General features: G+C 39.6%; 1 protein-coding gene across 19 annotated transcripts in view; it reads left to right on the top strand.

The window, feature by feature from the left end:
• Positions 1 to 25,770, top strand: part of Mbnl1 (muscleblind like splicing regulator 1) — a 176,246-nt gene that overhangs the window by 133,625 nt on the left and 16,851 nt on the right. For 8 of the 19 annotated variants that reach the window (XM_048424801.3, XM_048424803.3, XM_085682458.2 and 5 more), the window contains 3 exons: positions 9,541 to 9,712; positions 18,469 to 18,669; positions 25,447 to 25,704. In XM_048424801.3, coding sequence (XP_048280758.1) covers positions 9,644 to 9,712; positions 18,469 to 18,669; positions 25,447 to 25,704 — 528 coding nt within the window. In that variant the 5' untranslated portion in view covers positions 9,541 to 9,643. Of the gene's footprint in view, positions 1 to 9,540; positions 9,713 to 10,661; positions 10,773 to 18,468; positions 18,670 to 25,446; positions 25,705 to 25,770 lie in introns of those variants that run through there. The other 11 variants (XM_087899485.1, XM_087899482.1, XM_087899483.1 and 8 more) reach the window with 4 other exon arrangements.

Below are 25,770 nucleotides of genomic sequence, written 5' to 3'. Positions count from 1 at the left end.
AGGCTCACGTAACTTGTGTCCTGATAATACCACTTTTTGCTTCAAGATCTTTTCCACCCTGATTGCGTTTGCTGCCGCTGCCAGCACCCAGTGGAGCTGTGTCCTGGGCTCATGAAACATTTTTTTTTTTTTTTCTCCTCACCGGAGCCTCAAGTCTGAGAGAGGTGATGGCTGTGCACATTTTTAGTGGATCGTCATGGGGATGGGAGGAGGGTTTTTCCCCCATAAGCACCGAAGAACCAGTGTAATTGAGCACATTTTGTTCAGGTACAAAGTTGGCCTGTCAGAAGGAGATGCTGGTGAGCCGGCGCTGAGCTCTCTCATCAGCCCACCTTTCCTTCCGTGTCGTCTGCACAAACAGCAGCCTTTAACGCTAGACTTGAACAGCATTTTTGAGCACAGAAAGTGTCAATGTATTTTAAATTAGGGGCTCGTGTCAGGTTATGGACCTCCACTGAAATATTAGGGGGGAAAGAATCTCATATTTGGCAAAGGTAGGATGTGCATAAAGCCTGAAGAGGAGTGTGGTGAAGTCATTTTAGTAAAAAACAAACAAATGTGAAAAAGACCACAAGCTGTTGTCCGTTTTAGTGTAAGAAATTGTTTAATCGTCCATTCTGTACACTAGGTGTATTGTCATAGCGAGCAGATTTTGAAGATTAATAATAAAAATATTAACATTATTTGGTGAAAATATACAGCATAGATGCTTTAAAAGTTGTCATGACAACGATGAGTATCAGGTCAATATGTAAAAACAAGATTAAGTTTTATATATTTGTAGGTATTTTAGGATCTAACAGGAATAATTGTATAAATGTAAGTGGGTTTTATCAAAATGTTACCACTTTGATTTTCTTTAGTTTTTTTATATCCATGAATAAAAACCATGCCCCTTAAAGATCACCATATGTATTTCTCTCTCTCTCTCTCTCTCTCTCTCTCTCTATATATATATATATATATATATATATATATATATATCTTTTATATAATTTCAGATATAGGCAAATCAAAGAAGTCCATGAAATACATACACTCACTCTTGACACTCCACATTTCTTGTTGAAATGAAGTGTGTGGAGCATTACTCTGGCTTCCCTGCACTCTGCTGTTGGTGCTGTGGAAGGGCCAGATGCGACAGACAAACTGAAATGTAGAAGCACATCTAACTATTCCATTATAGTTTGAAACACCATATGGATTAACTTCCAGAGTTAGTAGCTTCCATCTTGGAACCTTTTTTTTCCCCTTTACGGAACTCAAAAAAGATTAAAACCCTTCCTTTAGTTGTGACCTGTCCTTGATAGAGCTGTTTGTGGTTTTATTGTGAGATGAGCACTTGGTAGGAATGTGGATCCTTGCACAGTGTCTAGGAGCACCAACTCAGCGAGTAGACTCGGATCTACTGGGTTCGGTGGTGTATTTATGTGCAGTCCACATATACCATGTATGCTCCAGGAAATGTAAAAGAAACTATAAGATAACTGCGATTCAGGGGCATTAAGCGATCAACATTTATTGTGTGCTTAGCATAGTGCTTAACACAGGAGCATTATGTAAGCATTATTTCTTTATTGTGATAAGGTATGTCTTTTGGTTTTAAATCAATGATTTAAGGAGGGGAAGATGTAAGATGGAGGCTTTGTTTATACATGAACCAGGAACTAGCATATGTCTGCAAACAGCTGTGCTAGTAAGCCTTTTAAAAGATGGTTGTGAGAAGCGTGTGTGTATTTCACCTAAGTTTACCCCCTTTTTATCTGTGCCATATTGTAATCCACCCAGTTACGGCACAGGGATGAGTTGCGTCCTGTTTGTGAGGTACTTTCTGTTCTTCGGCTGGAAAACATGCCCTACAAACGCACCCCCAAAGATTATTATGTAAACATTGATCTTTTAGATTATTCGCTGGTTTGATTTGAAACCCATAAAATGGCACAAGTGTTTCAGCCATAGTTTAGAAATCTGAGAGTCACTATGCTGAAAAATAACGGAAGCAATTGAAAAGAATAATATAAATGTAGTGATCTGCCATTTCCAATTTTCTGCTGCTATAAAAAAGCAGCCAGCACATGCTGTACTGTTTAATGGCACTGGCACCTATCAAATGTCACTGGACTTCACAAGGTCAGAGAGACTCCACTTTGGTTCAGGGGTGCAGACCGAATCCATCTTGGGATCCCACAAGGACTGTGGAACCAGGAACATCCATGGTGCTAGAACAGCCTCCATGATATTAATGTCTGTAGCATAGGGTCCACGGGTATAAGAGAAGCAAAACTGTTCCTTTGTGTTCCTTGGCATCAGAGGCAGCTCTAAATAGGTCTGGATTTCTGGCGACGACCGTACAGGTGCAGCCCACTCTCACAGTTCCGTGTCTGTATGATCTCTCACAAACAAAAGCTGTCGGAGGGAGACATGATATTTTGGTCACAAGAATGTCTTTGATTTGCTGCCTTTTCCCTTTCTCCCCCTACCCCTCAGGCAGCCAACCCAAAGCTCCTGCATTCAGAACACTGAGCAGAGGTATAGAGTTTCCCTTCTGTCATTTCCAGGATGATTAATGCAGTTGCGCAATGCGAGCTCCTGAGCACTCTGGGAAAGCCGCAGTATCCCACTGAGGTAGAGTGCCTCGATACTGCGTCAGCAAGGAGGGTATTTTGGGATATTGTAAATGTCACTATTGGTTTTAATATACAAGAATCTTCATCATCAAACCTTAGGAATGTTCTACAAGACAGCGCCTAGAACCGCTATTGAGTTCTGAAAATGACTCTTTAAATACCTAAAACTGTTACCTAAATTTCCCGTTTGTGACCCAGTTAGATAGTGTTGAGGAGTGGAGCCAGTGTTCTTTCAAGTATTGATAAATTATAAAGTCAGCAGGCTGTGTGTGATGCGTGTAATAAGAGCTTTTCAGGGTGCCAGAAAAGAGGAAAGCCTAAATACCCAGCGCTTTCTGTTTTGGCTGGATACATATTTCATATCTATGATAAACTCATTATAAGAAATTAGGACATAATGTATTTCTTACTAGCCTCTGGTAAAAATCTTAACTTTTAGACTTTTTTATAGAAACGTGAAAGAAAAATAGATAAATATTGAAACTCATTTTCTCATAAATTACAAGTTTTTACAATTTGCAGCTGTTAGTAGTTGATTAAATTTGAAGGAATAACTGGTCAACCACCTGCTCCTTTTCCTTTGAATTTCTTAGTACAAACTTAGTACTTTATGTTTGAGAAAATTTTCAGATTAACTTCCTCCATTTAAAATGGTGAAATATTTAAGGTACATATAGCTAATTTTAGATATATGTATCCATACAGAATTAATAGACTGAAGTCTTAATCCCAGGGTATGTTTGTAAATGAGGATCTTAAGGCTAGAACTAAGATTATGAAGCCAGAAGACTGGAACTCTGATCTAACAGGGTCAGTGTCCTTATAACAAGAAATACCACAGAGCCTATAGTAGTAGCGTCTCTGTCTCCTTCCCTCCCTGTCTCTCCTGCTCTTCATCCTTTGTTCCCTTCATCCCCCCCCCATCCTCCTTTTTCCATACACACTGAGAGAGGTGATATGAATCCAAAGAGAAGGTGCCCATGAAGAGAGTTCTGATTGAAAACTGGATAGGATATAACTTCATCTTAAATTTTTAGCTTCTAAAACTGAAAAACTTAATGTCTGTTTTTAAATGACTTTAGTAATTTTGTTATGGCATCCCTAGCGGACCAATAGAGTGTCCATTATATTTCACTGGTTATAAATCAGTGGTTGTTTCTCAACTGGTAATCATCCCAGTGACAGCCACTGCTTGTTCCTGCGTGGGCATGATAGTGTTACAGGGAGCTGGTGTAGCCAGTCACCTGTACCACAACATTTATATATGGCCCTAATTGCCAATAATGCTGAGGTTAGAAAACATAGAATGTCTTTTTAGGGTACAGGATGTCTTGCAAACCAATATAAACCCTCCATGGGAGCAAGTATGTTTTAAGAAATAGTAATTTATAAACTACAATACAGTCTTTTTTGGCCGCATCAATTTTTTTCTCTACACTTGCAAAATCCCATAAAATGATTCCTAGCATTAATTGAATGCACAACCATCTTTTAAAAAAAGACAAATGGAAGGATTTATATATTAGTGTTGGAATGTTTGGACTAAATACAGTTTTTTTAAAGTAAATCATATAGACTGCTGTAAATTTTCTCCCACTAAAACTAGAAATTAAAATTGTAATATATGTTAGGGGCTGGAGCAATGTCTCTGTAATTAAGAACACTTCTGTTCTTGCAGGGGGTCCAGGTTCAATGCTCAGTAACTGCATGATTACTCGAAATCACTGTAACTCCAGTTCCAGGGGATCTGATGCCCAATTTGGGTCTCCATGTCCCCAGACACACACAGTGCACATATGTACATGTAGGCAAACAAAGATAAATATTAAACTATGTTAATATCACATAATATATTCTGAATGGCATAGAAGAATAACTAGACAATGAGGTCAGGTCACAAGAAAACATTTCGTGGAAGTGAGAATTCTTAGTGACCAGTGCCATTAATAATCTTATTTTGGGAAAATATGTACCAGCTGTGGGAGGAAAAAACTGGCAAGAAGTTTCAGTAGGCAGCTACTTGCTTTCACGGTCACATTTCTGGCTAAGATCTATGCAGTAAATATCTCCAGAAAGTGCTTCAAAAACAGTCTCTGATTTCACAAAGGAAATACTGGTTTTGTTTTAACCGTTGAAATAAACGATTCTAATTTGAGGAGCCTTACTAGAAACTCAGTGTTGCCAAAGGAAGCTGGAAAAGACTTGTGAGGTGTATGTAATTTGTTCCTTGCCTCCTTATTCTATTGTCTACCCAGATCTGACTGGGTAATTTTGTCCTACCCGTCCTTAGTATTTGGCAGCATGACAGTACATCTTTTTAGACTCTGACTACATAATCGTAGGAATCCTTTCATTTCAGGTTAATGAAAAACAATCAAAATGTAATTTTGACCTTTTTTGTATTATTAAATTATTATACCTTCTAACTAAAGTGCTGCTTTATTTTTCATCATTTAGCAGGCTTTTGAAATAAATATTAGAAATTGCTCAGGCACATCATTTGCATATTTCTAAATTCCCATCTCTTGGTTTAATGTTTTATCCTTTCTGTCCTGTTGGTTGCCTGGCACTCACCATAGTCCCCATCTTCTCTCTTTGTGAACATGAAACATGAATCCCATCCATTCACTTTGTGATTTTACTATGTTTACATACCCATACAATTATTTTTTAAATGTGTAGTACAGAGTTGTAAGATTGAAGAGTGAACCTGGTATTTGTTCTGAGGACTAAACACTTTGCTCAAACAAAATTTCACTTCTTTTCATCACAAAGTTGATTATAATTTTTCAAGCTAAATGAGCTTGTCCTTAAATTCAGATGGAATGAATTTTAATATCATAACTTGCAAGTGTGATGTTCTCAGTCACTGTTGTTGATTTCATTCAGTTTAATGGTGATCTGAAAGTAAAGCTGCCCTGGAATCAACAAATGCAAAACACAAAAATCCCACACGAATACATGGGTTAGAATGGGGTTTTTCTTTGGGTGATGGCTAAGGAAGCACCGCCTCCTCATTATTGATGACTGGGTTCTGTGCCTGTTTTATTTTCAGGACTTTTTAAAGCTGTAGTGCTTGAGTGAACCACTTCCTTCTTACTGAAGGTCTTAAGGAAAGTGGGGACAATATTCAGAGTTATTGACAGCGCAGTATCCAGTTATGTAGAAAGCCGGCCTGAGCTCCTCTCAGCTTCCCTTATCACAGAGGCACATTGCCTGCTGTGGTTACTCTGACAAGACGACATGGCCACATAGAGCTCACCGATTCCACGAACTCACCCAACCGAAAAACAAAGCCACTGTTTAAAGCAATCTTTGTACAGTTACAACATAGGTGCTTGTACACGTGTCTGTGAAGCCAAATGCAAATACACTCCAAGAGCAGGGATCTTGGCTCAGTGGGCCGGCAAGGCATGCATGAGGACCTGAGTTCAAATCGTCAGCACCGCGTGAAAAGCTGGCCAAGGCTGTGCTTACCTGGAATCCCAGTGCTGGGAGAGAGCAAAGGAGACTGCTCAGCTACCTGGCCAGTCAGTCTAGCCAGTCAGTGTCCTCCAGATTCAGAGACAGACACTGTCTCAATGGATAAAGAACAATTAGTGTGAAGACTGGGCATCTGCTCATGAACGCACACATGCATGCACACACACACCATAAGCACACCACATGCACATATGACACACATACACACACATGCATACACACACATGCACACCACATGTACATATGACACACACATGTCAGTTTTTATGTTATTAAATCCTAGTAATCCAATTTAATGTGTGCTGAGGTGACATCTAAATAATTGAGAATAGTAACTCCTACATGAATCTCCAGATGTGAGCTTTATAGGCTATACAAATTTGATGTTAGGCTTGTTGAGTGTATTGCCCTTTTCTACATTTTAGGGTGCCAAATACAAATGCAAGCGATGTGTGTATAGATCTCCTGACCTCCCAAGTCACCTTACAAACTGCCTGTCTGTGTGTCTGTGTATGTGTGTGTGTGTGTGTGAGAGAGAGAGAGAGAGAGAGAGAGAGAGAGAGAGAGAGAGTGTGTGTGTGTGTGTGTATCTAAAGGCTTGTGATGAATATAAATTATTCTCTGGTCTCTGAATGAAAGCATTCAGTCAGCATAGCTCAGAATAAAGACTTGGTATTAAATTTGGTTTGTATTCCATGACATTCATTAGCGCTAGGATGTACTGCTGTTAGCTTTACCTAAATTCTCAAAGGAAGTTATACTGCTGGTGGATTTTAGTTGTTTTGTATTTTTAGACATTTAGGTAATACTCTAGCATGGGATGTTTGTTCTAACTTATTCCTGATCTTTTTATTTGTGGAACTTCAGTCATTCAGTAGTATGGTCAGCACCCAACCTATTTTAAACCTCCTAAAAGTCAAAGTTTATGAAGTATCCCTTGTGTGGATTACTGTTACTTTTTCTGTGCGTATCGAAGCAAATTCCTGTGGGATTTGCACAAGACGTCTTCTGTGGTATCTTCTCTTATGCCAGAACCATCGAAGTGCTTATGCGAATTCACATTGCTGGACCCAACTTGTGGTCACAGGCACTAGAGATAAGCTTCCCTCATGCCCTAACCCCAGTCAACACGTTGGTTTGCCATCTTGAACTTGGGTGGATGCCTTCTCAAGTCTCCCCAGGAATTGTCACAGGACAGAGAAGACGAGTAGGAACATCCTGTTTAAAACATACCCACAGCTTTTGGAAAGTTAGGGACCAAAACAATATGATTAAGCAACAGGTAAGAAGTGTGGTCAGGTGATGCCTCTTCCCCTGATTAGTTATCGTAAACACAGAAAGGAGGCCATGCGCCTGTCTGCGCTTCTAAATTTCAAGACGGATGGACCTGCAAAATGGCTCAGCTGGTATAGATGCTCACTGTCAAGCCTGGCAACCCAAGTTTAATTTGAGAATTTATGTGATGGAAGGACAGAAGTGACTCTCACAAGTGGTTCTTTGGTCTCCGTGAGCATGCTGTGGCATTTAATCCATATTATTTTAAAACTCTGAAAGGACGTGTGATGCAGAACTTATAACCAGGACATAAGATTCCTTTCCGTGATTTCAGTCAGGGCTGTGTTCATAGGTAGAAGGGCTGGCTTGGTGATGCGTGGTCAGGGAAGGCACTAGAAAGGAGTACGAGACAAGCAACTGTTAGTATCTACAAGTTCAAGACCAGGCTTTGTGTGTGCTATTTGTGGAAATAAATACAGATGTATAAATTGAGGATATGACTGACTGCTCCACGATGTGGTTGAAGGGGAGATTTTTACTGTAGACAGGAGGGAGGGTACAACCAGAGTCATCTGTGAGGGTCCAGAGCACGGAGAGAAAGTAGTAGATTTAATATGGCCAGCAGACTGGACTCAGCCATGGTGGGGATGGGGAGTGAGAGAGGATGCTGACCAGGAGATCAAGAAAAAGTGGTAAGAGAGAGGAGGCTGAGAGAGGAAGACAAAACAAAACAAACAAACAAACAAAAAAAGACAAAAGAGCAGGAACAAAGAGAGTACCTGACCAAAATGGCAGGGTTATACGGGAATAAGAAGCTGAGGGAAGGGAAGCCCATGGCTTGGGGAGGTTTAGGATAGGGGCTGAGAGAAGCCACGGTAGTTGTGCGGTGAGAGCCTGGAGGACAGCACTCCTTTCAGTGTGCAGATAGGGGCCATGTGTCCCTTCTGACAGTGCTGAAGACTGGCTGCTTTGGTAGAGGGAAATAGGGGCCAGGGTTTGGAGGAGTGGAGTTTCCTTTGGACCTGAGAAAGACTAAGGAAGCTATAGACTGTTCAGAGCCTTAAACTCTCAGTACAGAGACTTGTCCTAAAAATTCTTAAAGGAAAAGAACCAAAATAGAGTATTTGACTTACAATTGTGGCATAAGCATCAGTTTTTCAGAGTTAGTTTATGCAAAGTAAAGTTAAACAGAATTTACTTTTCTATAGATTAAAAAAGGGTGAAGAAGGTTAGTGACAGCTTAATCTTTGTGATTTCTTCTGAACAAACAAGGAGTTCTGATTAGATGCACTGATGAAAAAGTTGTCAAAGTAGTTGTTGAGATGTATTTGTCAATATGGTTAAAGTATTTCCCGCAATATGGCATATTATAGTCTTTAATAAAGTCTTCTGATGAACCATGCCAGGGTAAATGCATACTTATAGTTATTAAGCTTTAGTGAATTATTCTGGTTTTTTTTCATTGTCAGTTCTTTGCAGGATGAGCATCTCTGTCTCTGATTATTTCATAGTTTGGGGTCATGGGACAGTGTTATCTTTGAAGGGCAGAAGGCTCATTTATCACAAGTGTTTGATTATCTGTAAATCTCCATGGCTGTGAGAAAGTGGTAGTTCTCTTGTCAGCCATAAAATCCCTAATGCATGGGACTTGTAAAAGTTCAGTAGCAGTTTCCATTTTATTTGTTACGGGGTTCACTTGGAGGCATTTTCTGAAGAAACAGTGTTCTTTGAGACCTCTAGGCTAATTTGCTTAAATTCAGTATGCATAAAAATCCCAATAATAAGCCTGCATGAGTCTCTCCATGACTTCACAATTTTGAGGAAGAAGACCTTGTGGCCAGCAGTCAAAACTTTTTAGTTGATAGTCACTGTGTTAGACTTAACTTTTTAATTATAGGCTTTTAAAATGGAAATAGTAACACGAACATTATGTTGAAGGAACTTCCTTCAGCTTTTGAACTTTTCAAATGTCTTAAATTCTCATTTTGAGACTACATTTGTGGTTGGATTTATTACTTTTTCTTAATGTGTAATGAATAGGTGTGAATGATAACTTTTATGAAAACTTCATAGCTATAGATGACTTATTTGCATATCATTTCTATAGTTCACTAGTTTCTGTTTCACAATGGTGCCTGCTTCTTTCATCTTTCAGGGTCGTTGCTCCCGGGAGAACTGCAAATACCTTCACCCACCCCCACACTTAAAAAACGCAGTTGGAGATTAATGGACGAAATAACTTGATTCAGCAGAAGAACATGGCCATGTTGGCCCAGCAGATGCAGCTAGCCAATGCCATGATGCCTGGTGCCCCGTTACAGCCCGTGGTGAGCATGCTTCCACCCCCATCCCTGTCTGTGTGGCCAAGTACTCCATGTATGTGCAGAAGCAGTGACTGTATGTGAACACAGGCGGCAGTGGCCATTGCCTGGTATTTTCACCCTGTAAAGTTACTTAGCTTCGTGCCAAAGGTCTTTGGCAATTTAAAGGCTAGCATTGCTTCCCCTAACACTCTTTTCAAAATTAATCATTTAACTTGCAGGTATTTGTTAAAATAATCATCAAAGTCAGTTTAGGAAAGATGTATTTTGCATTGCCTTTAAAGGTAATAATGATGTTTTATTTAAAACCAAAAGAAGATAGATATATAATAGTTGTTGGTTTTGAGGCTCTTTCTCCTTTTCTTCCCTCATTGAAGAGAATCCCTGTCGTTTTTCTTTCTCCAAAAAGAGACTTTGTGAAAACCTTAACTTGAAATTACTTTGTATTCACAAAGGCTAGGCAATTTTTCTCCGTGGTGAGTCATAACCACAGGCTTGGACGCCTGCTCCAAAGAGAACTAATCCAAGACAGAACTCCAAGGGCCTTTGAAAATAGCTAAATTTGATAAGCTATGAGTGATCATAGATATTTAATATTTTCCTAGCTGTGTGCATGGGTAACTTGCTTATGAACACACATTGCTGTCTAAATGTTTAGATTGTTGATGTGCATGTGGTAAATGAATTTAATAATCTTATTGTCATAGTTATTGTTTGTTTAAAATGGTGTTTATGTTAATTACTGTACAGAAATCCTAAATTGCTTACGTATGTGATGAAATTTATAGAGATCAGAATATATCTGACAGTAATTTATCACTAACGTATTATTAACTTATTATAAGGTCATGAAAACACGTTCTTCTAGTTCGTTAATTGTAGCATGCGTGCTAACTGATTTTTTTCCTAATACATTTTAACACCTGAACTCAATGTAATTATTATTCTCTCTTAGAACTTAATGCAACAGTCATTCCAAAAAAGAGGGGGGGATTGCATTTCGAGGTGGGAGGGATCCCCATATTACACCGGCAGTGATACCAATTATCAGTACTGTACAGTCGAGGTGAGAGAATATTATAATTAATTCTCTATCATTTTAATCTGATTTTTATTTTATTACATTATTGGGGGCTCAGTTAAAATGTGATATCTTTATTTTTATAACTCTCCTAATTTTATATGTCTATGTGGTGATAGCATAAATATTTTCAATTTGTTAAAAATGTTTTGAATAACCAATCATTCTTTCTTCCAGAAAATATAGGACAAAAAAAAAAAACTTTCTTGAGCTTGGTTCTCATGTATGGTTTCAAAGATCTAGGGCAGTTTCTGCTTTAGGGTATAAGGTTGCTTCTGACTGATATGAGGTTCTTTTTTCCACTTAAACTTGTAAATCATATTAACTGTTGTTCTGTGCTCTCTGTGACCCAGAACACCTCTGGGATGGGCAGGCATAGGTCTGGGATGGAAGAGACTATGCCCACTATGGCCCTGAGATGCTTTCTGTGATGTCTCAGGCCATGTCCTGACCTTGTCCTTAAGTCTTACTCTCATGGCTGATTCAAGGTCATATATGCTTAGATCTGGGACAAACTCCAAAGACCTTTATTCTCTGAAATGCTAGTGACATATGTGTTTACATAGTCACTAAATCATAGATTTCTGAAACCATCAGATTTATGGTACTTTTCTTAGAAAATTTTATGCTTAGATAAAGTAATTATCTGTATTAGTTATGAGCACAGGCCTTATGTTAATTTCCCCTCACATCATTATATTTCAGTGAAAATTACCCTTTGCAAAAGTATTGTGAAACTATAGATGAAAAGTCTCTATTCAGGATGGTGTTATTATAATAAGCATTGAAATCATTTTAATTATTCAAACCTAAAGCATTTTTACTATAATGACTGTAGAGAAGGATTTAATGCAGGAAATTTGCCTTCAAAACCCCACTGAGACTGTTTGATCCCCTTCATGGTCAGCCTTGTTTTGATGAGGATAATGATACAGAAATAAATGGGATGGCCGTAACCAACTGCTTTCTGAAATTTTAATTTTGGCTACCTATCGAGTGCAACTAAGCTCTAGGCTGCCCTGTCTCTAACATAGACTGTGGCTCTGAACACACTCCAAAGAGTCTGAGGATGTGTGGTCACAAGATCAGGCAGTGGCGGTGTGAAAGTGGGAATTCTGTGAACGGAGCCATGGCATCGGAGCATTAGGGTACCAAAAGCCTATGAGGAGAGACAAAGATTGCAATCAAGCAGGAGACAATGTTCTAGTCCTCAGTGCTCAACAAATTAATCCCCAAACTTAGTATGAGGAACAAGAAGGGGATAGCAGATGTGGCAAAATGAGAGGAAACTTAGAAACATCCAGTATTATGCCTCGGATTGAGAAGAGCTCCATAACTGATAGATAGAAGTAGAAGCAAGGAGTGGCCTGGTCATCTGTAATCCAGACACAGACTCATAGTGGTTTCTCTGCCCTGAAGATGGAAGGAGCTATAACTCAGAGCCAGAGCACAGGCCAGACATGGCAGCCTCAGATGGGCCTCAGTGGTCAGCACTTGTCGGCAGTGTTTCCAAGGCAGGAGAGGTGACTGTTAGGGCAACAGTCACTGAACCATTAGACCATGACATGGTGCTGATAACCTGGTTAATGCAAGAATTTATAGGAGACTTCTCTGCTTTCATTAGATTGTCATGCAGTATATCAATTAAATAACATTTTAGAGACAAATATAATAGTTGGAGGGCATCTAGTGCATATATCATTTTCATACCTTTCCTGTGACGTAGGTAATAGTATCTCAGGGCTAGAGATTGAGGTCCAGAGGCTCAGAGAGGTTGCCTGCGCTGCTCAGGTCACGCAGCTCGTCAATAGCAAAGTCAAGATGTTTACCAAGCCTTGCTAGATACAGAACTCATGTGGTCAAAGCGTCCAAGGAGCAGACTGTCTGGCTACTCTAGATCTCACTGTTTGAGCTCTTTGATGTTCAACATGGAGATAGACTATTAAATAAATTATCAATCAAGAAAGTCTCTATATCGTATAAACATCATTCCCATTTTACACAACTAGTAAAAAACTGGGGTTGATTATAAGAAGTGTAGTTTTCTGTATGCCTACTTCCTTGAACGTTTACACAATGAATTATAGTCTTCGGGAGATTAACTCTACTTGGCGTTAAATTTTCTAAGAAAAATATAAATTATTTTTATTTTTTTATAATACATGATCTTTGAAGAGAGGTGAGGTTATAGCACTTAGTTTCCAAAAGAAAAAGGAAAAAAAAAAAAAAGGAAAAACCTTCCATGTTCTTTCGCAAGTGCTACATCATGGCTGGAGGTTGGGGTGTAATGAGAAACTGGCGTACTACCGTCTAGCGACCCTGAACTTCCTCTCCCGGCTGCCAACCTGGAAGCAGCACCTAGTATGTGTCTTAGGCCCCAGGATCAGCTCCATGCCCTCTGCAGTGCAGAGAGATCTGTGTGATCAGTGGGTGCCGAGAACTGGACATGAGCTCCGGAGTTCCATTAATGTTCCCTCACCCGCTTTCCTTGGGACCTGGGCTAGCAGTAACTACAGCTTCAGGAAGCAGCTGTTCCTGTGGCCCAGACAGCACCTAGAGACACGTAGCCTGTGTAGGGATTCCCCAGGCATTCAGTGACTCTGACATGTATGTGAGCAATTCAGAGTTGTCAAATTCAGCTCGTGTCTCCAGCTGCGTTGCTTCTCTTGTCCCCTTGACTTTGCCACCCTTCCATGTTCCTAGTGTTGCATAGCAGTGGGGTGCAGAATGCTTTGAAGGCATCATTTGTCACACTGCCAGGAACACCTCGAAATCTAGTTTTCAGTGCTTTACTGTCTTGCTTACTCACCGTCAGGAGATAAGGCCAGTTCATCCTATAGTGTCTCTAGAAAAAAAAATGCTTCTTCATCAGTTACATTGATACACTCATCAGTCCGGCTGTGCACCAGTGAGTCTGTGAATTCTCAAGCAGCCTGAGATCAGGACCTGAACTCTCAGAATAGACCTATGTTCGTTTGAAACCTTTTTACTGAAAGAGTCTCAGGCGAGACTGCACTATTGAAATGTTTGTTTCAGTGAAACTGGATCAGTGGAGACAGTGAAGCAGAAAAAGCAAGCATCCCTCTTCCTCCTCCCATTCCCAAGCCAGTCAGGGAGCAGAGGCCACAAGAACCTTTGTTTTACTCAAGTCACATGCTACGTTTTTAGACAAAGACTTGAATGTGAATTTATGGATAATTCTTGTTAGCTTTGAATGCTGTCTATATTCAAACCCACGAATACTAGCTCTGCCTCTGACTACAAAATGGTGCTTCCCTAAAAGCAGTTGCCCACATTAAGGCTTTCTTGAAACTATTTTAAGAGAGCTTTGTTTTTTCTGCTTTCATGTTTGACTGAAGCACACACAGGTACACATGTACACATTCTACTAATCATACACAAGTACACATGAACACTTTCTACTGAGCATGCACAGGTAGGCATGTACATACCCTACTAAGCATACACAGATACACATATACATGTTCTACTGAGCATACACAGGTACCCATGCATACGTTCTATTGAGCTTGCACAGGTACACATGCACACATTTTAGAAAAATATAACTTGTAAAATTCCTGTTCCATAATCTCAAAGTAATATTTTTATTATTATATATGACCCTTTCATTGTATAAAAACAAATACTATTTCAGTGTTTTAAAATGAACAACCCTGTGTTGTTTGCAATGATACAGAATAGTAATTATAATACTTAAAATGTAACATTTAATATAAAAATTAGAAAACAAAAAAGTTAAGATTTTAAATAGTCATTATAAAAAAACAGCTAAACACTGAAGTGGAAAGGAATATATAATTATATCTCTTAGCATCTTGATATCTATGCTAGAAAATATATCATGTGTTTGATACTTTCTCTGGCAAAGAAAAGCAATTAGCAAATCTGTAATGGCTGTGTTATACAATAGTCACAGGCGCGTGCAATGCCAGTTGCTGGTTGGATACAGAATGACAGGTACAAAGCAGGCACCGCTTTTGGGGAATCTGCAGCTTGGTAGGAACAGCAGAAACACAGATGGCTTTTAGGGGTCAGAGCTACATTCAAGTGAGAGGGAGTTCTATGAAACAGACAGTTGTGGCGTGGACTCACTGTGGGGATACTTAAAGAGTATTCTGACTCCTGAAGCATATCTAGGAGTTAGACAGGTGGGCTGGGAGCAGTCAGTGTTGCCTGAAACCCATACTCAGCAAACGAGAACCACGAAGGAACTTGTTTCCTTAGAAACCTCATGTCCAATCAGAAATGGAACCCGTTTCTTTAAGTGCCTGGGAATAAAATCACATAGAAGCTTTAAAAAAAAAAAAAACTGCTTCCTAGATACCTTTCCTTGAAATTCAGACAAGGAGGAGTGGCCTAAGAAATCACAATTTCAAAGTCTTCCAGATAATTGTAATTCACACTTGGTCATTATGTGAGAACCAGATTTCAAACCAGATTGAAATTAGACTCAGATGTGTTCAGTCCCTGACCTTCCATTCATTCCTTTACAAATGATGGGCACATAGCATCCATGAGCATTTTATTTGGAAAACAGACATAAGGATGTCCCCCAACAAAGTGGCAATTCATTCATGGAATGCCTCCTGTAGGCCAGGCATTGTTCTGTGTTCTGGGGACTTAGAAGGGAGCTAAAAGATATCTTCCTACTCTCCCAACCCTCCCCAAAGAAAGTTTAAAGGAAGAAAAGCCTTATTAGAAAAATATAAGTAAAGCATACAAGCCACAGATAGGGAATTACTAGTAATAATCATGTTTGTGTCGTTAACTAGGGTTGTAATATGAGATTGAATAATGTATTCAGTTATAATGAAGCATGATTAGCTTAATGTAAGCATTTAAAACAAAAACAAGTGGTAAATAAACATCCCTGCAGTTAGTAAATGTGCAATTTGTTTGTCTCACTGGAAAATGCCCTGGAAAAAGGCAACCATAAACCAATGTCCTTTATGTGTCCTTGGAACAAATATATCTATTAGTCATTGTTACAGGGATGTACTCAGTATCAGTTACACCAGTTACAGAATTAGACATTATCCAGTTAGTACTTGAGAGAAAATAAGGGCTACTTCAAATATCAGTGTATCTGTTACCATCTTTCAGATCTTCTGAGCCCTCTGCAGGACAGCTCTGGGAATGCAGGAGTGGCCGTGGTCACAAGTGCAATTTCCTAAGATTAGGGGCTAGCAGTAACCAGCCCCAAACACAAGGTGCTCATGTTTTGTAACAGCTACATTTTATCCGTATATTGGTTTTCACTGTATTTTATTTGATGATATTTAACGCGCCTGAGTTTTATTGGCCTACTGTTGTTTTGTCAAGTCAGAATATATCTCTTCATCCGAATGACTTTATAAATTCAACTTTTGCCTGAAAGTAATTATTATAGTCTACAATGACATAAACATTTCAGTAACTTTCTGAAATAGGTAATAAATGGACTTTCTGGAAACCCATTTTAATTCACAGAAATGGAATGCAGAGAGAAGAATATTAACTAGCTCCCAGTCTTTTAGATCTCTGCTAAATTTCTAATAATTCTTTTATCTAGTTACAGCACTGGTCTTAATGGCTTTGCATGTATTATATCTAACTGTGTAGAACAGAGTACAGATTTGACTAGTATATTCCTGGACAGATGTTGAAATATAATGTATGATCACCATGCAGTACTGCCCCTTTCATGGTGCTGACCTGGCCTCCAGGACACAAAGAGGCATCCTGCAGTCAACTGCTAGTCTAGGAACTGCTGAAAGCCAGAAGCCCCAGGGCCCAGTTTTAGATATGGATAATTGTTTTTAATAGTGTAACACATGAACAGTTCCTTATAACCTGAGGATAGCTGCTTTGGACTGGGTTGGGGGTAGAGGTGAAAGTCTTGTTTTAGACTACTTCATCTTTCAAGAATCATGCACCTGTCAAAGTAGCTAAGCTTGGTATTCAGAATCACGTGCTTGGAGGACTAGGTATTTTAGCTTGAAAATATCACTGTGAGCTACGCTATAAATAAATTCTTCCCAGTGAATCAAAGTGCACATTAAATATTCTATTGTTCATAGTCTTCCTAGCACAAATGTGTGTGCAGTGCACAGCTATCATGTAGGATGCATGCTCAACCCTAATGCAGAAGACTTTTGGGACCTAACACTTTCTTATGAAAGAATGTCATTTACACTTTTCGCATACCTGGCTTTTCTCTATTAAATGCAGTAGCACCACCCCAGTGTGACAAATGTCCACAGATATTGCCACATGTCTCCGGAGAGGTAGTCACCCAGAATGAAAACGACTGCTTTGTGTAGAAGGGTCTAAATTAACCCTGTTTTATTCCTCTGCATGCACGATGTCATAGCAATATTATGGAAATGACATTTTATTTAGTTTGATTTCATGTTATAGTAATAACTTGTGTATCTTATGTTGCATAAAGTTTTATTGCAAAGCTTTCTGGAGTCTTTCCTATACGCTAGCATCTTCTAACGCCTTATCAGAGAGACAAATTGGCAGCACTTCATCTAATATCGCCTTAGTATAAAACTGCTTCGTGGATCTATTTCTTACTATCAGAAAAAGAAACTAAAATGTTAAAAAAAAATTACCTTTAAGTACAGGTACCATTTTTCCATGAGAGAGAGAGAGAAAAAACCTTAAAGATATATACATACATACATGCACAGACACACAAACATACAGAGAGAGAATAATTTTTACACAAAGCACTAAACTTTAAAACTTAAAATTTTTGAAAATCTATAATCAGTAAAACTTTAAATTGTGTCTTGTTACCCTGGACTAACTTTTAAAATAGATTTCAGCAGACTATTCAAGATTAGATCTATTCTGTGGCATTCTGATTTGCATATCAAAAAGTAACATAAGTCTTCATCTATCGAAGTATTTCCGTCATAAATCCTGTCTGCTGACAGCCCATCCTTTGCTGCCAGGTGTAATTCTTGAATAATTTTGTGGCATTTCCTGGGAAGTGTTCTATTTTACAACAGTCACATTCTAGACTTTTCTCTTTCTAGTGAGGCTTATCCCATTGCCGAATGCCTTCCAAAGATGTGGTGGGCTCATAGAATCTTGACCATTGCTTCTGAGAAACCCATATCAAGTAGCCAGGTCAAATGCTATCTTCTCTACACTCAAAAGACAGTGTAATCTTTGCCTCTCACAGCCCACAAGATGTGCTAACTGTGCATGTCCAGGGGACTCAGTGATCCCCTAGGACTCCTGTGCCTGCTCCAGATGATAGGGCCCTTGTATCTGTTAACACTTGTGAACAGACCTTTCGAGTGTATCTGTAGATACAAAATGTATATTTCAGACAAGTTTCTAGGAATGAGTTAGGACAAAGGTGGAGGCTGGGTGACCACAAGCAAGTGTCTGCCCTGTTATATTCAGGACGAAACCCCAATTTTAGATATTAACCTTCTGAAACCCTCTGGAAGTTCATCTGCTAGATTTTAGGAAAAACATGACCTAGCGAATGTCTCTTTTCTAAAACCTTTCAGACTAAATTCCAAACAGAATTAAGCAGAAGTGAAGGAAGGAAGAGTGAGTCACATATGAAGAATAAATGATAGCTGTTTGAAGTAGGGTATCAACTTGGAAGTGAGGCCTGCAATTAAAGTTCGCTTTCTGTTTTACTTTTCAGCCAATGTTTTCAGTTGCACCAAGCTTAGCCACCAATGCATCAGCAGCCTTTAATCCCTACCTGGGGCCTGTTTCCCCAAGCCTGGTTCCAGCAGAAATCTTGCCTACTGCACCAATGTTGGTCACGGGGAATCCTGGAGTTCCAGTGCCAGCTGCTGCTGCAGCTGCTGCACAGAAGTTAATGCGGACAGATAGACTCGAGGTAAGACCAAGAATTGCGTCTGCATAGTTTCCATGACAGTTCTTAAGTATTATGGCCGGAATGACTTTAAACGTTGAAAGCAATGATTTTTCTTCGATATTTGTAGCATTTCGTTAGACTGGAGTCCTGCTCTTTTGAGTAGTGGAATTTTATAAAAGCTACACTTCCGTGTTTAGGCTACTAAGTGAAGGACGGGAACTGGGCTTCGGGTGCCTGTTACTTCACTATGCCATCAGCTTCTTTGAAATATTTCACATGTTGCTAGTAATGCACATACCTCAGAGAATATTTTTAAAAAAAAGTTTGGCACTAAACAGTTGCTTCTTGAATGTTTATTGCTCTGGCGTTGTAGCAATCAAAAATTGCAAATGATTGACATCCTCATGATCTCACGCACATGGAATGCGTTGGCTACCGTACATGAAACATCCTAAAACTCACTGCAGATGTTCCCATAAGCTCTGGAGTACATCCGTTGAGACAGTAAGGCAGTTTTGTGGAATGTGCCCTTATGAAAGCATTTTAGGAGAACGTCACTTGGCTGTCATAGTCTTGGGTTGGAACATGAACAGATGCTCGGGCTGTGCTGTTGCTGACTGAAAAGGAAATTAAAGTTGTACATCCAAATTTGAAATTATCATGCAGAGTTTCAGCATGTCATGAATTTACAGGCTTGGTAAACTGTAGGAAAATGGCCTCTGAGTAAGGCACAGATATACATCCAACAGCCTTCCCTCCCTGTCTGCATAGAGGGGACTCTGGGCTGAGAAGTCCTGTGTGGACTTATTAAGGAGAAAGCAACAAAGGAAGGTGTACGTGAAGGCAGTTGAGTCTAATAACTAGTGAAGTTATCAGAAGTATAGTAATTGTTAATATCTTACTTATTCGTTAAAGCTTTTGGGATGTATTAGAATGAGTATGAGATTGCAGCATTTTTGTCTGGATGTCCCCCTTGACACAGACATAGCTCCTTCTAGCCTTAGAACAACGTGATGGGAAGACACTGTCATTACCATTGTTTGTTAGGGAAGTCTGGGTGGGAAAGAGTTGTGACGTAGCCTGTCCTTGCCGTAGGGATACACTCTGGTGTTTGGCTTCTCATTACACAAGTGCAGCGGTTCTCTTATTAATGCTGTCTGCAAGGGCAATAGAACAGCATTTGGATCAGTTTTATTCCCCTGGTCTTTGTAAAGCAACCCAGGATTCTTAATGCATGATTGTTATTGACTAATGGGACTCAAATCGTCTGAGAGGAATGTCAGTGTATTAATTATTAATATGTAATAATATTCAAAACACTGAAAGAATGGACTTAAAAAGACTCAGCTACATTTTCAAACTCTGTTTTTTCCCTCAAATTTGTAGTCGTTTTTCTGTAGTTGTATTTTGTGATTTAGTTTTCCTCCCCATGAAGAGCTGCTTGTGTTGTGCCATTTGCCTTTGCTCCGGCTACAACAATCTCTCCTCCTGCATACGGTGTTCCTGATAGCAGTGAGCGTGCTGTCCCTTCTGTTGTCAGCATCTGAGTCATTGTCACAGTCACAGGACCTGCAGTGGGAGACATGCATGCACCTCTGCTCTGCAGTGATTCAGGGTTCCCAGCACCTCCAGTGCTGGAACACTGCAGGGAGAAAGACATGGAAGGAGTGTCCACAACTCTCTTCTCACGGTTGACAACAGTGATTACTTAGAGATTAAAGTTGTGTTCTACCCTAAAATATTTTGAGTTTTTATTTCCTTCTGAGGTAAAATTGGTCTAAAACAGGATCTTGACTTAGTTCTTCTTGCTACATCTTTTCCTCCTATAATTGGCACACAATAAAGAGATTTCAAATGCTTCTGGTTTGTATATCAATCACTTGGAAGTACTAGTGTTGACCAGATTGGATGCAGAGGTCTGAAGGCGGGAAATAGGAACCCAGTGATCACTGCTTGTAGGGTAGTTGCTACTTAAACTTGCTTTGTCACATTGACTTCATGTTGTTTATATGTAAAATTTGAGGATTGCACTGGTTTATCTTTAATGTCACAGCACATTTACATCATTCTTTGTCTTTCGACAGCAACCAAAGGAGGTATTAAAACATTTATTTTTAAGTATGTGTGTGTGTGTGTGTTATGTACACATCACAGGGACATAGCATTTGTATCAATATGCTCATCCATTCTTTGCTGGATATTTTTACACAGATTATATGTTTTGTACTATAAGCTGAGGTTATGGTTTTCTCTTAAAGTGAGGCCAGTTTGTTAGTCACTAAAAATATGCTCCTAAAGTTCTGCTTTGTGGCCTTGGGACCCTTTCTGTAATTCCCAGCATCATTTTAATGCTTAAAGAGTATTTTAAGAAATTATTACAGTGTGTACAGGTATTAGAAATGGCTAAGACTTAAGATCATGTCTATACTTCATTACAAAGCATTGATAATAATGGAAATCATTGATTTAGTCTAAAGAATCATAGTAATCTTTCATGGTGCAAAAATGGATCCTCAGATGCATTTATGCTACCATATCCAGTGGGGAACTGTGCCAGGTGTCCTTCAAGTTAATGGTGTGTTTTGGATACCTGTGAAGCCTTTCCTTGCTGTCTGTTACCAAGAAAGGACCCTCAGGAGACTGGTACTGCTCATGTAACCTCTGCCCTGTAAGTAAGAACTCGCCAACCTGCTAGGAAATTAACTCGTCACAGGAAGACACATTTCCTTACAGAGATCTTATCCAAGACAGGTGATTAGACATAACAACTTTGAGGAAAAGTTTAAATATTTGTTGATCATTTTGAGGGGACACATCTAGGTTTTGACCATTCCAATTAGAAAGCATGTTGTCTTGGTTTGCTATTAGACATGGTGCAGTTTGTATCCCGACTTAACAGAGACTAGGATCACTCCGGGTGGTAGTTTAAATCTGGCAGTCTCATCCATGTAGATATGCTGGTCCAGTTGTGGGTCTCAGGAATCTTTTCACGCATCAGACAACCGACTAGCCTTCAGAACACTTGTTATGTAACTGCCAACTTTGCACTCCGTCAGGTGTTATTATTCGTGACTCTGAACTGAAGATGTACTTCCAGTGCTCATAGTTCTGTACAGACTGCGAAACTGCAGTGAGCATTGCTCGCAGCATACTGAAGCACTGTAGGCACAGTGACAGTAAGGAGCTCCTACCACACAGTAGTAACCAAACACGCCTCGGGGGCTGCGTAGTTCAAAGACTTATTAAGACTTTTCTTTGGATTTTTTTTCTGGCTATTTTTTCCTGTTGACTATTTTAGGTTTTTTATTAACCAATGAAAGTAACACAGACAGTTAACCCTCCTCCATCATTTATTATTATCCTACAGAAGTTTTGTTAGAAATAGGATTTAGAATGGTTTTGGTGAATATTGCAGTTGAAGTGCTGCTTTTCCTGTGTTATCCGTTTCCTGTTACACTGTGTAGACCAACCTGGCTTCCGATATCAGCTCTGCTTTGATGTTCACAGAGTAAGAAACTCAGTGTTCATTTTTGATTGAATCCTATTTTGTGTATGGCTTAGTATATCTCATCATTTTAATTTAGGTTTGAGAACATTTATCAATACCCAAAATTTTTTACCAACGAATTTCATTTGTACATATTCATGTTAGAAAATTAGCCAAAATGCCAAAGTGCCTATTGTTGTATTTCCTTTGCAAAATCATTTGTAATATGAAAATGATGGAAATAATCTATATATCCACTTAAGAGTCACCCATAGTCTGTGCACTATTTAATATCTGATGTGCAATCAGAAATGATGACTTGAATCTCATATAGAAAGATAAAAAATGTTGATAATGTTAAGGCTTTGTTTTTCGAAAAAGGTAGCCAAGTTGTTGCTAAACTGTGATCATACTCATATAAAATATGTGCAAACAGGAAATTACAGAGAAGGAAAATGGAGTCAGAATATTGCTTGGATATTTTTTATTTAATTTTGTCTTCTCTGCTGCTAATTTGCTGGTAAATTTTGTAAGTTGTCATCCTGTTTTGGAATATGAGATTAAATATGTTGCAAATTTTGTCAACATTAGTTTACCAAGATAAACTACATCTAAAAGTTTTGCTTTAATGAGGTTGGTAAACCTAGTCAGAAGTTTTCTCCACTTTTCAGAAAAAGGAACAAACCAAACCCATATTCAGCAGTCATCACTAGACCTCATTTTACTGGTGGTGACTGTCAGGAGAAAATATGTTTTAATGTTGTCCACGTTCAGTGCCCAGCATTCCTGAGTCCGTCTATCTGCCAAACCTTCCCCACGGTCTCTCAGCAGCCCAACCCTCACAAGGTTTCTCCTTCACTGTTCCCCTGAACCGCAAACTAACATGAGGGTAGCAGTTTATGTGTTCTTCCACGCCCCGTCCCCATCCCGGTCAGAACAGAACACTGGAAAAACATGTGTAGTCCAAAATGCAGCAGAAAAGAACCTTTGGTTTTAAAAACTTTAAAATTTACTGTAAATCTCTGCTGATGCCTAGTCATCATGTCCGATTAAGCGTTTGTACAACTCTCCCTGCTTGCATTCACAAAAATTGAAGTATAAAATTAATAGTCAAGCAGTCTTTAACCTATAGAAACCATACTGCGCAAACGGAACTGACCTTCCTACCAGTGTGGCAAACGTGAAACATAGTGTCCGGTCTTTGCCTTCAGTTCTCTCCTAGGCAGACTTGGGAAAGAGGAAATTATTGAGAACCAGCTGAAGAGAGCACATATGGACCAATCTAAGTTTCCTCTTGGATGAATTGCCTCAGCACAAAAGTGACCTTTGTTCTTCATAACATGACATTATAAACATAAAACAGAATATGTATTCTATGTGCAGGCTCACTTACTACATTGTAGTGCATTTTTTTTTTCAGAGTATCTCTTTTCCTGGCTTCAGTGATAAGCTTGTAGTTTTTAACAGGCTCCAGGAACCTGTGCTCTGAAGGCCCCTTCACTTCCTTTTGTTGTCCTTGTGGTCCGCTAGAGAAGGGGAGTGCCCTGAGATACAGCTTGGTATTACAGCTTGGTACACAGCTTGTAAACTCGTGGTTACACTTGAGTTTCCTTTGTTCTGTTCGAGAAGGTGAATATATTACTAAAACAGCCTATCGTAACTTCCTAAATCATCTGTATCCTTAGTTACTCAATGTACTTAAAAATTGAATAAAGTAAGAAGGTGAATGGAGGTAGGCCATTGCTGTGCTGTAGAACCCACGTCTCTTACTAGCTGAGAGTTTCTCGGGAGCCATGTACAGCATGCTTCTTAATATGTAGCCAAACCCAGGTTCTTAATGTGAACCGCCTTCCATCCTAATAGGATATTAACATAATAGGGACTGGTTTAAATGCAGTCGTTTTATGAGTCCCTTTAAAGTCACAGCATCTCAGTCCTGTTTAACTACAAAACAGAGCGTTCAGCAGTGTCTGCATTTGCCCACTTCGGGGAGGGGGCATGCTGGAAGTATGAAAACTGTCTTTGAAGTGTGCATTGTTTAAAAAACAAATACAGAGGTTTGAAACTAGGGCACACAATAAGGTCAAGTCTTTCAGTGTTTTAGATGGCCCTCTGTTGGCCAAAAGATCAAACCCCCAAGGGAGACTGTTGGGAACCTCAATAAGACTCAAAGGGCAAGTGAATGAGAAATAATCTATTTTACCTCTTCCCCAGGATCCGCACACTGAAGTTAACGGCCATAAACCAAGTAGGCAGTAACACAAGTGAATCTTCCCCCCTCCGCTCATACTGATGTTGAATGCATTTCTACTGCTCAGAGTGACTTCTGGAAGCATTCTGGTAGAAATGCCCTCAAGTTAGAGTGTTTTGTGTTTTCACTTAGAGCTAATGTCTGTTTACCCAAATTCTTGCTGCCTGACATTCACTAAACTAAATATTTTAACATTTTAAACAACTCCAGTACCACTTACAAATCTCATAATTTAACTTTGGTTTACTGTGAATTAAGTGACCTGTACACCTGAATCAGATTTAATTTAAAATGTTATTGCTTTTATTTATTTTTCCATATATGTGTCTGGTTACCTACATGCCAGAGAGTGTATGTTGAGATCAAAGAGCAGTTTTCAGGGGTCATTTCTCTCCTTTACCCTGTAGGTTCCAGGGATCAAGCGTAAATTGTCAGGTGGGGTATCTCTCACCGGCTCCTGTGTCAGACGTAAGCAGCTGTCCTGCCTGCATCCTTGCTCTGACTCCATGATATCCAGTCCATGAGAGCTTCTTAATCTTTCTTATTTTTAACAACCTTAACACTTTGAAAGAATGTTTAGTTATTTTTGCAAAATGCTTCCATTCAGTGTGTCTAGTATTTATCAATCAGCAGTGATTTAAAAAAAAACATGTGTGATATGGCTGTTTTGGGGGGGGGAGTCACATTGATAGAATGGTGTTCATATGTCTCATTCTTTCTTAATATTCATGTGTTCACCTGGTGAAAGTGGTATTTGCTGGCTTTCGTCACTATAAAGCCCGTATTTTCCCCTTGGTAATGAATAAGTGCAGCAACACTGTGCTGGGATAGATACTTTCCATTCATCATGAACGTGTTTCCTTTCTCAAGGACATTTCTCTGGAAAGATTCTGTTTTTGCACACTAAGCGCTGCCGAATCATGCTGCTGCGTTGCTCTGGGTTTACCTTTCCCCCTCCATATACACCCTCGGCCCAGAGTTTGGATCATTGAATTATCATCTTCAGAGCGGACCTGCTTGCTCCCCTTGACTGAATCCCGTTCATTTCATGACCTCCTAGGTGTGTCGCGAGTACCAGCGAGGCAATTGCAACCGAGGAGAGAATGACTGTCGGTTTGCTCACCCTGCCGACAGCGCAATGATCGACACCAATGACAACACGGTCACCGTCTGCATGGACTACATCAAAGGGAGATGCTCTCGGGAAAAGTGCAAATACTTTCACCCTCCTGCACACCTGCAAGCCAAGATCAAGGCTGCCCAATACCAGGTCAACCAGGCTGCGGCCGCTCAGGCTGCCGCCACTGCAGCCGCCATGGTGAGTGGAGGCAGCAGTGCCCTCCTTGTCTGCAGTCAGAACGATGTTGAACAATTTGTCTACTAC

Source organism: Myodes glareolus, chromosome 20, assembly GCF_982192425.1.
Source record: "Myodes glareolus chromosome 20, mMyoGla1.1, whole genome shotgun sequence".
NCBI lineage: Eukaryota > Metazoa > Chordata > Mammalia > Rodentia > Cricetidae > Myodes > Myodes glareolus.
The sequence above is the reverse complement of the archived record's forward strand: the minus strand, read 5'-3'. Positions and strand labels throughout refer to the sequence as shown.